The 15,646-nt window shown below is 43.2% G+C and overlaps 1 protein-coding gene across 5 annotated transcripts in view; it reads left to right on the forward strand.

Moving 5' to 3' along the window:
• SPATS2L (spermatogenesis associated serine rich 2 like) overlaps nucleotides 1-15,646 on the forward strand; it is a 180,372-nt gene that overhangs the window by 140,814 nt on the left and 23,912 nt on the right. For 4 of the 5 annotated variants that reach the window (XM_021718477.1, XM_008069797.2, XM_008069800.1 and 1 more), the window contains 2 exons: nucleotides 911-1,117; nucleotides 2,693-2,828. In XM_021718477.1, the coding sequence (XP_021574152.1) occupies nucleotides 911-1,117; nucleotides 2,693-2,828 (343 nt within the window). The remainder of the gene's footprint in view (nucleotides 1-910; nucleotides 1,118-2,692; nucleotides 2,829-15,646) is intronic. The other variant, XM_008069799.2, reaches the window with a different exon arrangement.

Below are 15,646 nucleotides of genomic sequence, written 5' to 3' on the forward strand. Positions count from 1 at the left end.
AAGACGTGCCTACAAGGTCACCCAAGACAGAGGAAATAGCAGAACCTGGGTCCCCCCAGATTCAAACTGCACTCATCAAGCTTCCTCCAAGAACCTGGCCTCCAAAGGCACACTGGGCTCCTTTTCCCACACTCTGAGCTCTCTCTGGTAGTAAGATGTTAAGGGTGATACATTTCCTGTTCAGGCCACTAAAAGGCCATTTAATTCGCTCCAGCAATAACTAAATAGGAACTTACCTCAAAAATATATCGAAAGCAACATGCTGCTAATTTATTGCCACATCTATTAAAGGCCCGGAGAGATCTTGACTCCCTGGGTTTTAAATATAGTTGAGATATTATGATGATGTTTTCTGATTTAAGCCCTCCATAAATTAGATGCCGTGATTATAGTACCTGTTGTCACTCCATTCCTGCCCTATCTCCAATTACTCATCTGCCTTCATTAATTCAGAATAAAATACCACAATACATGAATGTAGCACTTGGAGATAGGAGGACTACAGTTTTATAACCTCAATATGAAATCGTCCTTAAAAATACCTAAGCCTTTACTGAAATAGGGAGGGAAAAACCCTGCTCATCTCGCACAAGCCTCCTAATAACCTTCCTGGATAGTAATGGATGAGGAAACTGAGACTGAGAGATTTCAAGTGGCTTGCCCAAGGTCATTCTGCAAGTAGTTACCAGAGCCAAAACACACACCCAGGTCTTCTGGCTCTGAATACAAGGCTCTTTCTAGTACATCCTCTCATCTTCTGGGGATTCTGTTACAACAGCATCTTGACTGTTTGCAGTGAACTGTATTGCCAACATATAAACAAAAACAAAAATCATGGCTCCTCCCATCACTTTGTCATCAGTGTTTTTAGTTTCTCACTTCACAGTCATTATTTGGTGTTCTCTTACAGAAGGCAACAGACTACTGCAACAGAAACTGTCCTTAGATGGGAGCCCCAAACCTATACACGGAACACCAGAGAGGTCAGATGGCCTACAGTGGTCAGCTGAGCAGCCTTGTAACCCAAGCAAGCCTAAGGCAAAAACATCTCCTGTTAAGTCCAATGCCCCTGCAGCTCCTCTTGAAATAAAGCCAGATGAGCTGGCAAAGAAAAGAGGTAAAGTGATTTCTTTTGCACAAATGATTTTACCGTATTTTTGCACACACAGGAAAGTGCCAGCATGACAGAACTTCCCGAAAGACTCTGCTTAGTGAAGGGAGATGCATATGAAATTGCATTTCTTTCTGCGACCCACATAGGTGGAAAGGCAGATGTGATTCCTCCTGTGTAATCAAAGGTCTTGAATATTTCAGTGGGATGATGTCCCCTTTCTCTGCCCCTCTGAGGCCTTTCTTCTTGTGACAGGCATGGATAAGTTTGTACCACCAACACCTTCTACCCTAATATCTTACAAAGCGAGTGCTCACGCATGAGCTCTTTAGAAATGTGAATGCTAGGCCAGGCGCAGTGGCTCAAGCCTGTAATCCCAGCACTTTGGGAGGCTGAGATGAGAGAATTGCCTGAGTCCATGGGTTTGAGACCAACCTGGTCAGTTTGGCAAGACCTCATCTCTACAACAAATCAAAAATTAGCCGGGCGTGGTAGCACGTGCCTGTAGTTCCAGCTACTGGGAAGGCTGAAGCAGAAGGATCGCCAGAGCCCAACAGGTCGACACTGGGGTGGCTGTGAGCATGCCACTGCACTCTGCTGAAAGGGACTCATGTTTCCCTAATGCTCAAGTGCTTGACTTGCATTGAATGAAGATGATTCCGGGGGCTGATATGTCTTCTTCAGATATGGTCTTCCCCGGGTAGATTCAGTTCTGTGCTAGAACTTTCAGACAACGTAACATTTAAAGAAGGTTTTCCATTTGACACGCTGGGTTTTTATGATTTTTTGAGCTTTCATGTACTTGATACATAGTCGGTATTTCAAATGAAAGGGGCTAAATCACTTCCTTTCTGATTCCCAGAAGATTTTGTAATGTTCTTCTCATTCAGCCTACAGTTTCCTTGACTTTGGTTTGACATGCTGTCTCACTTTTCTTGAGGGGGATTTCTTTCCCCTAAGAAGCACACCCTTATTGGGATAAGTCCAATCTGCCTATTTGTGATGCACTATCTGTCGACCCTGGTGACAGTTTCAGGAAGTCAGGCAAGATGGGCACCCTCAGAGCTGTGTTCAGTGCTGCTACCATAATTACAGGCCTGGCTCAGGGCAGTGAGGCCAGTGCCAACGTACCTGGCACCAATGTGCCATCCTCTCTCTAACTCATTTGTACCTCTCCCAAGCTCTGTGTCGTTTTCCTCTTCCAAAAGCCCTGCTGGCTTTCAACCACGCAAAGTGGTGTTTACAGAGAGAGCCAGCAACACAAATGGCCTTTAGGCAGATCAGATTTTCAAGCACTGCAGTTCATGATAGGACATAATGATCAGCGCCTCTTTCCGAAGAGCATGGGAGATAAGTGTGTCCTAGACAGCCCAGCCAGAGACCCCATGGGGGACTTCCTAGCAGTCTCAGGTGCCATACAAGCCACCTACTCTGAGTTATAAATGTCCTCCCAACAGAATTTTTAAAAACAAAAGATGAATCTCTTTTTTTGATGGGCTAGTTGCTTTGTTTTGTTGCTTAGCTTACAAATAAAGGATAAAGGGCTCAAGTTAACAGTTTTTTTCTTGACATCAATTTTAGGCCCAAACATTGAGAAATCAGTGAAGGATTTGCAACGCTGCACTGTTTCTCTAACTAGATATCGCGTCATGATCAAGGAAGAAGTAGATAGTTCCGTGAAGAAGATCAAAGCTGCCTTTGCTGAATTGCACAACTGGTGAGTAACTTGACTTAGGAGCTATAAATCTATAGTGCTTGAACTGTTTAGATAGGTAAAAGCATCAGATGGAAAATGCTGTTTATTTAACACATAAATATCACAGAATAACTCTCCAGCAGATTTTTTTTTAACCCTGCAGGGCAGAAGCGTATCTTTTGGGGATAAAAAAGAAGACAAAGTATTTGAATAAAAAGAAACTTGATAGACATAATTCACTGGAGTTTGAAGTTGGCCCAAAAGTATATGAATGATGTCGAATAAAACCTCGACAAAGAACAGAACCTCAAAAAATAATATTTTTGACAAATCCCTGGAAGGCTAATGTCATGAATGCTACTAAGAAAACAAAATGTTTTCTAGCATTAGAATTATAAAATAAGGAAAATTCCCTTAACACAACGCAGAAGCATCTCACGTAAACTTGGTGATAGAAATCCACTCAGGTATCTTTAAGACTAGAATTAGGAAATGGTGCACTGATATGTTTTTGGTTCTGCTCTGCCCTGCCCTGCAACTGATTTTGATAGAAGACATTTGTTTGAGCCCTGAACATTATCTCATATTCACAATTGAAATGAAATATCTGTTAATAAAGGCTTATTGGTTATTATTAGTAGAATGTTCTCAGTGCATCATTAGGACTCTTTCCATTTCAAGTGACAGAAACTAAGTCACACTAGTTAATGCCAAAAGAGAATTTGTGGACTGATATACATGAAAATTCCAGAAGGTTCCTTCAGGCAAAGTTGGTTCTAAACCCAATTATATTGTCAAGACTCACTTTCTCTTTCTCCCTTTCCTTCCCCTCTTTTCCCTTTCAGTATCTCCCCCAGTCTCCTAGCTTTGCTTATTCTTGGCTTTATTCTTAGGTACCATCTCTCCATGTGGCAGCAAAGAGCTCCCTCTTACATAATCCTTCACCCCCACAATGACCTGAGAGGGCTTTGTCTTCCTGAGGAGGCACAGTCTTCCCACTAGCCAGGCCAAAGTCACATACTTACCAGAGCGATCAGCAGAGTGAGCCCCACCTCAACCCATGGACTGAGAGGTGAAAAGCCCTGGTTCTCCAGGGAAAAATCAAGGTGCTAACACCAAAAGAAAGAGGAGAAGTTCCGGAAAAAGAAAATGCATATCCACAGTGCCCAGATTCATGCAACATGATCTCTATGGTTCATTGGCCTCCCAAGATCCTAGAATTTGATCACATCTCCTGCATATTTTTTCCTATTCCAAGTCCTTGCTTTGTTATAGATGTGAGTTTTAGCAGGAACTGTGGAATTGTGTAAAATTAAGGATTACGTTTAGCTCTATAATCTAAAATTTATGAATTTTAAACCATGTGGTACATATAAGATAAGATCCTAAGGGCACAGAAGACAGCAGGAACTTTAAAGAAAACCCTCCCTTTCAGTCATCATCTAACCCCTCAAAAAGCCCTCTGAATGGAGGAACCATATGCTCCTCTGTCCTCCCACTCAGGGTATCTGGATGTCACTGGAAGTCTTCTCTGTTCGATTAGCTTATAACCTAATTAATTGTTGAGAACAACTGCAAGAATATGTCTGAGTACTTAGAGAAGTTGAAGATGCTATGAAAATGAGAGGTGTGATTATTAGTAGTGATATTTTATAGTTATATGACCTTTTCAGTCTATTCTTAAGTAAGTTACTCTGACACTTGTAAGTACACTCAACTTCCAGGCCTGTTCTCTAGGGCTGGGGTCTATGGACTTTATCTCTGCAGGACCAGCTAATAAATATCTTAAGCATTCTGGCCTTGAGGCCTCCTGGCAGCCATCTGGCTCTGTTGTAGCTGCACAAAGCCAGCCAGAGATAACACAGAAAAGCAGTGGACCAGACTTGGCTATGAGGGCCGGAGTTTGCCAGCCCTGTCTGGAGGCATACGTGAACTGCTTGGAGAAGACCACACTTTCTTACTCTTTTGTGTGGCATCTTAGAGTAAACTCTTCCTCTGAGGCCTCTGGGTGATACCTTCCATCTGAGTGACTCACACACTGATTGACAAAGTGTAGCAATGACCTCACATTACCTCTCTCTCCTCCAGCTGCTCCAAGCACTTCTTATTTTATTTCTTAGTAAAATTAACATCACATGGGTCATGAGACATCTTGAGATTTAGAACAGATTCCTTGAGTGTTTTACTCCTCAGGAGCTGAAAGTGCGAAGCCAAGGACGTTGTGTATTTTTTCTCTGCTTGTGATTCACATTGTGTTTTAAACTGATGGGAAGGCCCGCTTCTGAATGAGCTCTGCCAAGCAGAGCTGCTGTTTAAAAGCCACCTACTTCACAAAATGGCACTTTTCCTGCAAATTGAAGAAGACATTAAGATCCATCACTTTTGATATGCAGTTGCTATCAAATGAGTAAGCACCAGCACTTGTTTTCTGATCTAATCTTTAATAAAAAGGATCCCACAGTAATTGTATAAATGTTAACTTAAAACCAAAGTACTTTTTAAAATCAACAATTTACATGCAAAAAACTTTGCCTTTGTCCCAGACAGCCCAGCAAACACAATGACGTCCTTAAATGAAGCTTTCATCTTGTTTTCTAAGGGGGAGAAAATAATGAATTTTAGAGACTGTAGTGTGTTGGAAAATATTAGGTCACAAAACTGAAGATGGCAGCTTAGAATTTTTTTAAATGAAACTTTCCTAATTGATGGTAAAGTCATGTATTCCAAGCATCAAAGAGAACTTTGAGTGAACTGTGAATTGTATTAAAATGTACTCATTTTAATGCAAGTGCAACCTCAGTAATATATCGCAAGGTATATCTGGATCAGGAGAATGTGGGATAAGTCCTCTGGAGACCCCTGGGAGTGCTCATTCTGAGATGGATGCTAATTCATGGTGCGCGAGCAATATGGACCTACACATTTCATTTCCAGCTCTTTGGCTGTTTTCCTTATTCTGGGCCACTCGTTCCCTCAATCCCAAAGCACTTCATAGGCACTATATTCCTGTTTAGAAACAGGAACTCCCAGATAAGGAATTCTAAAGTGCCATCTTAAGGCCATGAGTCCTACTTGACTAAATTCCCCAGAATATTCTGCTGGAATTCATGAAAACACAAATTTTGAGAGCGTGGGAGAAAGCAGTTGTTGGTACATGCACATCCTGGATACCCAGCCAGCACATGTCAAGGTAGAATGAACTAAATCATGATCTTTCGTTGCTGTGAAGAAGACTTGGTCCAATACAGTTCTTAAAGAAAGGTAGTAAGTGGCTAAAATTTAAAATCAAATTGGCATTTCACCAGGACACAATTACAGAAGGCCACATGACCTTAACACAGATCATTCTCCTGTTCCCAGAAGGAATTTGTGAGGGGAACAAAGATACCACAATGCTCTCACAATATGTCTCAACAGAAAATAAATTTTGCGACGCGAGCATCTGTGTGAAAAGTCACATCAGGAGCTGACACAAAACAGCTGCTTCCTTTTCTATATGATCGGCCTCCTGCCACAACTGGAAAATATTCATCCTTGGGAATCATAGCTGCCAAATTTAATTGTTTTGAATGCAAACTCGTCTAGCTTCTCATCACAAATCTGTGTGTGGTGTGTGTGTGCGTGTATGTGTGTCCAAGTTGATTGTGAAGGCCGAAAATGAGCAGTAAAGCATTAAATTCAAAAAATAATCGAGGAAGGAGAATAATACTTGACTGGTCTGCCATATGCTGGGGAGAAAGTATTCCAAAATAGAGATTCCATCAGGTGCTGTTGTCAGTTGAACATCTAACTGAAAGCACTTCCCGTAAGCCAGTGGGCAGCAGCTGTGCAGGGAGGGGAGGTGCAGGGGTACAGAGGGAAGGGTGGAGGGGTGCAGAGGGCAGAGTGGAGGGGTAGGCTTGTTAGGCTGCTGTGCTTTCAAATAGGAAAGGGAACACCACCAAAGTGCGCATTCTAGAGAAAGGAGCCAGAAATGCTCCTGGCCTTCATGTTTCTTTTTTCCTGAAGCAGTGCCAAGTCAGACCCAAGCAGAGCTTGAAAGTAGGTCAGGAGCTTCTGCTGCCCCCACCCTGCCCCCTTGTCCACTTCCCCTTCCTCTGCCAGCTTTCCCTCATCTTGGAGTTTCCTCCCTCCCACAAATACAGGGTGCACTTCCTGCTTGCCCCCTACAGGCCAGGACTCCCCAGTCAAGACCAGAGCTTACAGTGGTGGTGCCTCTGTGTCCCTTTCCTTTTCTTTTTCTTTTTTTAACAATTGTGGCCAGGCGCAGTAGCTCACGCCTGTAATTCCAGCATTGGGAGGCCAAAGTAGGAGGATTGCTTGAGGTCAGGAGTTCGAGACCTGGGTAGCAAAGTAAGACCTCATCTCTGCAAAAAAATTTTAAAATTAGCCAGGTGTGGTGGCATGCACCTGTAGTTCCATCATTCGGGATGCTGAGGTGGAAGGATCACCTAAGCCCAGGATCATCCGAGCCGTGATTGTGCCACTACACTCCAGCCTGAGCGATGCAAAAACAAAAATAAAAACAGAACCAAGCAAAAATCTAAACTCATTTGCCTTGTGTAACTACTAACTTAATCCTTTTGATGTCCTCCCAAAGTGACATATTTACATGTGAACAAATGCTCTGTTGAGATTCCCCTGACTGACAGAATAAATTATAAAAGTGTGAATTTCAGGGTGAGGAAAAAGTTTGCTGGAGTGCAGTGGCATGATCTTAGCTCACTATAGCTCCCAACTCCTAGGCTCAAGTGATTCTCCCACTTCAGGCTGGTCTTGAACTCCTGGGCTCAAGCAATTCTCCTGCCTCAGCTTCCCCAAATGCTGGGATTCAGGCAAAAGCCAACATACCCTGCCCATATTTACTTCTTTCCATACCAAAGTGTAAGTGTGTGCACTATTATTAACAACACTGAGTACTCTCTGATCATCCCTTGCCAGAGGACCTTTTCCAGAGATAACTGACTACTAGTCTGGAGTGGTCCCAGGAACAGGCTTTAAAACAACAAAAATCGGTGATTCTCTTGGTGTCTCTGGTTGAAAAGCACCGGTTCGGAGTCATGCAAAAGGAGTGATGTGTCTAGGGCCAGAGTAGTGGTTCTCAACAGGATGAATTTACCCCCCAGGAGACAGTTGGTCTGGAAATAGTTTTGGATATCACAGCCACAGGGAGCAAGCACCACTGGCATCTAGTAGGCAGAGGTCAGGGGCGCTGCCAGTCATACTAGAATGCACAGGACAGTCCCTTCCACTGCTCCCATAACTAAGACTTGTCTGGCCCAAGATATCAATAATGCTGGGAGAGCCTGGGCGAGGGAAGATGAGGGAAGAGTGTATGGGCAGTCCTGCTGCTTGGCTTCTGTGGTCACTGTCCAGGGAAAGATGAAGACTCCTCCCTTTAAAACACCCCTGAGTGTTTTAAAACATCCCTGAGCATTTGTTCACATGTAGTCTGGAGTGTAGTCTGTCCCCACTCCAGTTGTCCTCGTAAGCCACCACAGGAGATAGGGGAGGGAATTCCCTTTCCAATCTCTTACATACCCAACAAACCCTACCACAATGCCTTCTCTAGTCACATCAGTATAGTCAGAAAATGTTTCAGCCAGACGTGGTGGCTCTTGCTTTAATCCCAGCACTCTGGGAGGCTGATGGGAGGAGTGCTTGAGCCCAGGAGTTCAAGACCAGCCTGGACAACATAGTGAGACCTAGTCTCTACAAAAAATAAAAAAATTAGCCCAGCCCAGGCATGGCGGCATGAAACTGTAGTCTGATCTACCAGGGGGCTGAGATGGAAGGATTGCCTGAGCCCAGGAGGTCGACGCTAAGATCGTGCCACTGCATTCCAGCCTGGGCGACAGAGCAAAACACTGTCTCAAAAAAGAAAAAAAGAAAAGAAAAGAAAATATGTTTCTCATACTGCCTGAAACATAAACCCTCTTGCTACACACTTAAAGGTCAAATTAGATTATTGCCTCCTTGAGATCAGAAAAACAACTATATTGAAGTGTAGAAAATTGAGGGCTTTGCTTTTTTGTGTTTTTCATTATAGAATTCAACTCAGTCTTTAGAAGAAAATGGAAAAATTAAGAACTGGAGGTTGTAGTTAATGACAGGCAGTCACTTTCATTAGCCTTTCTGTTTATACCTGAGTTTTTTTTTCACTTTACAATAAAACCAAATATTGCAGTGGGGACCAGGATTAGGATGCAGATCGGAAGCATGTGAGGATAAATACAGTAGGGAATTGTTCCAGGAAATGTCTGTTGGGGAGGTTCTTCTTCTTTGGCTTCGGCCAGGCAGCAATATTACTTGGTGTTTCTGGGCATACCTAGTATGTATCCAGCCGCTCCAATGTCAGTGACATAGCCAGGTGTGCCAGCCCTTGTGCTATTTAAACAGAATTAAACAGAAGATCTTTTTCTATGTCTTGTGGTTCGGCAGTGGTTGAACAAATACTTGTTGGCCTTTTAAATACTCTTGCTTAATTGGGAGAATCACTGGAATTGTGGAGTTATGTATAAGTCTAGAAAAATATGCATTCGGTGAAACAGGTCCTAGGATCACAGAATAGATGCTGTGACAACAAGTAAACTTGGTTTTTGAGTGTGGTCTCATGGAGGTCGTTGATCTTAACATGAGTAATGAGCAGCTCCATTCTACTATTTAACCAACGCAGCTAAAATAGTAAGCATGCCTGTGTCCATGCTAGAACCAAAAGTATCTGGAGTAGTGTGGAGTTGTATGGGAATAAAGTGATACTTTTCTTGGAACCATTCAATAAGGCATGTTTATAATGGGATCACCAATGGGAGAGCGGTCTGGCAGAGCCTTTCCAGTCACTTGCCATTGTTATATTAATTTTACCAAGCCTTCAATTCCTTATTCAATTGTCAGGAATGTGTTAAGCAATTACTAGATTTTGCCAGCTCCTTAGACTTCATCAAGAGTTTGGGTTGTGTTTTAGGTTTTGTATTTTAATAAAATCAGGAGTCTGGATTGTTTTTTCCTAATGTTTTGTTTTAAAAGAAAATCGATAAAAGGTCTTTATATCCTTCTGCTCTGGAAATGAATAGTCTTTCCACTGATCAAAACCTGTACAAACAAGACTTTCTGGCTAATCTCTTTTCTTCTTATCAAATGGTTTTTCTGAGTGATTGCCCACCTGCTTGTGACGCACAAGCACCCCACAAAGGAAATTAAACAAACTTGCCTCTGCTCCCCACACCCAGCATTCAATATCATGCCAGAATCTAAAAGAGCATGCACTATGGGGATGAGCAGCCACTTGCAAGGGATACCAAGAGACAGTAATAAAAGAGGCTAATAAATATATTTATGCCTCAAGAGAGCCATATGGATGGCTTTTGTTGCTTGTCTAGCTGACAAATTGCCCAAAATGACTCCTTTCCTTCTCTCTGCACCAGTCCAATAAGCAGAAATAAACTCCAGGATCCATTCTGAAATTGTGAAAAGGGCAAATATCATATAACATGGAGAAACTCAAGGTTCCCCTGACTTTGTGACTGAGGCAAGTCCCTGCAGTGCAGTATATTTCAAGTCTTGCCTCGTTTGTGAATATGTGTCTTTCTAAATAGATGTAGCTCACTCTTTAGAGGTGAAAGCTTCTCTTTGCTTATTTTCTTTCCTCCCTGAGGTTTTTCTCTGCAATGGATGTTTCCCAAGGGCCCCTGCAAGGACTGAATGAATCAGGTGACGTGAAGGAAGAGCGGCTTGATAAATACAGAAAGCACTGAGCTGGCCTTTACAGTTTAGGTCCAGTCCCCAAGAAAGCTGGCATAAATAGCAGCGCATGTTAATAGCCTTCCTGAGCTGCACGTGTGGATTACCTCCATACGTCATGTCAGTGTTGGCACTGGAAGTCAACTTTGCTGGTACTGCAGCCTCTGCAGAAAAACAAGAGCTGGAAGACAAGAAGTTGACTCTGATTTTAGTTTGAAATCCAAAGAGATTTCTGACTCTTTTCAGCAAATGAAAGCTACCAATCAGCCAGTCTGGTAACAGGCTTCTGAAAAGGAATCATTAGTTTTCATCATCGAGTAGAAATATAAAAAAGGAATTAAGCAAATTGTCCTAGCTACACATTCTCATGGGACATTAGAGTATGATCTTCTTTTCATAAATTCACAATATAATCCATTTTCACTGGGAAAAATTAGATGAATTTGTTCTTCTATATTAGTGTAAATATAAAATACATTATAGTATTAAAAAGTGAAATATCCTGCATCATGGTTTCAGAATGGGTATTGATGCGTATTTCTTTTATTGGACTGGTACAGTGAGACTAAGGAGTCATTTGGAGCAATTTGTCAGTGAAGACAGCAACAAATCATGAAAAAGCTGTACCTGAAGTCAATTTGATAGCATTCCTTATACGTGTACAACATGATTCTTCCAGTGACTGTTACCTCTTGATTTTTATTCGGCCACATTCTAATAAAAGCCACATTTTCCAAGGATTATTAACCACTTAATTAGGAGGCATGAAATGCAGAGTCAGACAGAATCAGATTTAAATTTCGTCTCCAGATATTCTTGCTCTGAAGCTGCTTTAAGTTTTTTTTTAAACTCCCGCCCTGCTATGAAATGGGAGTATGGCTGTTACTTTCTAAGGGTTTTGTGATAATTCATACATAAGGTAACATATTTATCAGATCATTCTAGAAAATCACTAGCCTGGCCCATGGCAGATGTTCAGTTATGGTTGGTTCTCTTACCTTCCAGAGTAGCATTTAGGAAATGGATTTTTTCCACACCAAGACACGGGACATAAGTTATCCCTCTCCAATTTTCTGTTTATTTAGCATACAGTAGATCCCAGGTGTGAGATAGGACTATTTCATCACAACTTTTACTGTCCATTGCTTGATGAAGAGAGAAGCGAGATAAAAAGGACCTCGGATCTGAAGGTCACAGTTGCCACCAACAGCTGTCCCTCCCCTTTGTTTCTTGCCCTCTGTCTCTCGCCCTTTCTCTCCCCTTCTTCACTCATCCACCTACTACATAGAGGAACGTGTGCCAAGCCAGTGCTTCTCAAAGGTTCCAGGGTTGGAGGAGCAACTGGGCCCCATTCCGAGATATTCTCATTGCATGGATGTGAGGTGAGGCCTGGGCATCTGTGTGCAGTGAATACAGTGAGTACAAAGGTAAGCAGTCTGAGTACCATGCTTGAAGTACTTCTAAAAGGACTGAGGGATGGGCCGGGCATGGTGGCTCATGCCTGGAATCCCAGCACTTTGAGAGGCTAAGGCAAGAGGATCACTTGAGCCCAAGAGTCCAAGATCAACCTGGGAAACATAGCAAGACCTCATCTCTACAAAACATTAAAAAATAAAAAATTAGCCAGGCATGGTGGCGCCTGCCTATAGTTCCAGCTACTCAGGAGGCTGAGTTGGGAGGATTGTCTGAACCCAGGAGGTCAAGGCTGCAGTGAGCCATGATTATGCCAGCACATTCCAGCATGGGTGGCAAAGTGAAACCCCAACTCAAAAAATAAATAAATGACAAATAAATAAAAAGACTGAGGGTTGAAGACAATTGCTTTCCCAAAGTCTAATGGGTGCAGACAGAAGCTAGCTGGACTGGAGCTGTGGATAGGGGAGGGGAAATCAACTGTGCCAGGTTCATGAGGAAAGTGCCCATAGCAGAGGTGGCCTTTGAACTGGGTTTGCCAGGTGGAAAAGGGAGAAAGAAGATTCCCACAACAGAAGAAGCAACACAAGGAACCAGAAGCACAAACGGCCATCTCTGGCAGGAGAGTGTTCCTTGGGTCTCACTCCACAAATCCATGAGTTTTGAGCACATCCCTCTTAAATTAGGAAACTCACTTATAAATTATGTATGTGTACTCCTGTTAATCTGTACGTCAAAGATTAGGGAAGTCTACTTAGAATAAAAAGTAAGTACAGGCCGGGCAAGGTGGCCCACGCCTGGAATCCGAGCACTTTGGGAGGCTGAGGCAGGAGAATCATAGAGTTCGAGACCAGCCTGGGCAACATAGTGGGACTTCGTCCCTACAAAAAAAAAAAAAAATTAAAAAGTAGCCAGGTCTGATGGGGCATGCCTATAGTCCCAGTTACTCAGGAGGCTAAGAAGGGAGAATTGCCTGAGCCCAGGAGTTTGAGGTGGTGGTGAGCTGTGATCGTGCCACTGTACTCCAGCCTAGGCAACAGAGTGAGACCTAAACTCAAAATAAATCAAATAAATTTTTTAAAAGTACATAACGTTGTATTTGTGCCCCACTTTGGAAGCCAAGGTGAGGACAGGGTCACACTGCCAGCTGAGGTGCCAGTGGGGAAGGGCCCATGGCCCCAAACCTCCCCTCCCTTCTTCTTTTCACATGAGATCCAAGGAACTCAGGAGCTTCCCAGGAGGCTGGGAGCAGTGGCGGCCAGGCCCCTGGCCTGTCCTGGGTTCTTCTTGTACCACATCAGCCCCTTTCAGTTACTGTTGCTAAATGATTCACGTTCAGCGGCCATTATGGCTTCTGCAGGGAGCTTCTACCCCTCCCAAGATGTTTTTCTGGAAGGAAATAATACAACAGCGTGTTCAGAGAGGTTGTGTCTATTTGGGGCATGAGACAAAGGAGAATTTTGCCTTATTTTATTTTGAAAATTGTTTTATTTTATCCTGCTTTCTATATTTTTCAGTTTTTAAATGCGCATATAAAATGAAGTAAAAACGTGAAGAAGAACGTTAATTCAGTTCCTTAAACGGTACCCTTGTGCTAGAAGACAATTAACACCCACAGACAGAATAGTTTGCATTCTCCTTAGATGTAGCTTTAAAGGGAGGGGGTCATATGATGTTTATAGTTATAGAAACTGAAATACAGTTCAGTTGTGTTCCCTAAATAGTGATATCTATGGAAAGAACCAAACTAATAAGTAGTAAGCAAAGATTTTCAAAAATTATTATTAAGCAAAGTCATATGTAAAATTCTAAATGGAGGAATATAGATTTTTTAGTTGACATTTGGTGTTGTGGGATTTGTAGACTTTATAGGATTGTGCTGTTCTGTCCCTGCTGCGTGTGTGGCCAGCCTGCCAGGGAAGAAGTCTTGTTGACAGCTATGGTAGGTGAGAAATGAGTGAGCCAAAACCCTGACTAGTTTTGCCTTGGGGCCCGAGAATCTCTGGTAGTGCTTGGGACTTGGACTGGAAGTGGTACCACCAACTAGCACGTTCCGCCTTACATGGCTAGAAGTGCTCCTGCCTTCCTTCTAGTGGGCAGAATCCTCTCACCAGGGAAGCGATACAGATGTCTACACTTCCGGGCAGGACCGGAACCTCTTCCCCCAGTGCCAGCTGGTATAGAACAAATGTAGCTTTCAGCCCAAGGCCTGAACAGTGGCCACTGGGTGCTATTGGGCTGTCAACCCAGCTTGCCGTCCTCTGAGCTGTGTCGGTCACAATTCTTAGTCCTTGCAATAAGAAGGAGTAGAACCCACTCTGGGGAAGTGTTTTTACACCGCTCTCCTCTCTTTAGTGAAGGAAATGGAGGTTCTTTATGCAGGGAGTCCTGGCTGCAGAGCTCATCCTTCACTGGATGCTGGAGGCCGTTTGGTGAAGGCCAGAAGGGCTGAAACGTTCTGAGCATTCGGTAGAGCACCCCCAGCAGTGCCCACCTTCTCCCTCTCCCTCCACCTGCCAAGTCTGGCTCCTTCCCATGAGTCTCTTGTTGGTGATGCATCATGGAAGCACTTTATTCACTGGAAGATTCTGAAGCAGAATCGTTGGCCTGGTGCAGTGGCTCCCACATGTAATCCCAGCATTTGGGGAGACCAAGGCAGGAGGATTGCTTGAGCTCACGAGTTCAAGACCAGCCTAGGCAACAGAGCGAGATCTTGTCTCTACAAAAAATCAAAACATTAGCAGGATGTGGTGGTGTGCACCTGTAGCTGCAGCTGAGGCTGAGGCGGGAGGACTGCTCTACAGCGAGCCAAGACTGAGTCACTGCGCTCCAGCTTGGGGGACAGAGTGATACTCCAACTCAAAAAATAAAATTATAAAAAATGAAAGATTGTCTGGGATTGGGCAGTCACAGGCAGTATTCCCAAATGGAATGTGGCCTCGTTTTAACCCTTGAACATCTAGCACTGGCTGCTATTATGGAGTGATTTCTTTAAATTCTCTTTGAAATTCTGCTTTCGTTCCTCAGTACCCACCAGCAGGCTCTTCTCTTCAGTTGTCACCCACTGCCGGTCCTGTGGTTTTTTCTCCCTACTGTGACATTTTTATTTCTGAAGCACACTGGACCTGACATGATCATCCAAGCCTCCACATGAATTCGTTTTGTCACTCAGGGCCTTAGTCTCCAAATTTAAAGATGAGTCTCTCACAGAGCAGAAAATGATACATCTATCATCACCGAAGAGGCTTTCTGATTCTTTTGTTATTGTTATTATTAGTCCCCTATAGAAAGGAATCAAGACAGTGGACACGTTTCTATAAAACGACACTCTATCTCTGTGATTAACTATATAATAAACTATAAAGTCTTTGCCATGGTAATCTCTTTCTCCTTACACTTTATTGCTTTGATAATAAAAGCTTTTTTTATGGCAACAAAATAAAACTTTACTATCCATGCAGTTTGGCTAAAATGAGGAGGTGTGTTTTCAGAAGGATGGAGGGCATGTGTGGTCCACGTGGGTTTTACACCAGCTTGGTTTCTGTAAAATATGGTTGATGTTGTCTTGGGGCTGGCACCCTCCAGAGGCTTTACCCCACCCCTGAGAGAACTTTTAGCAATTGTTGGAAAGCCAATTAAAGAGTACCAGGGAAGTACCAGGGAAGCACCATTGAAAAGCAAAAGTA

This window comes from Carlito syrichta, unplaced genomic scaffold (genome assembly GCF_000164805.1).
Source record: "Carlito syrichta isolate Samal-C Ts95f unplaced genomic scaffold, Tarsius_syrichta-2.0.1 Scaffold312209, whole genome shotgun sequence".
Taxonomy (NCBI): Eukaryota; Metazoa; Chordata; class Mammalia; order Primates; family Tarsiidae; genus Carlito; species Carlito syrichta.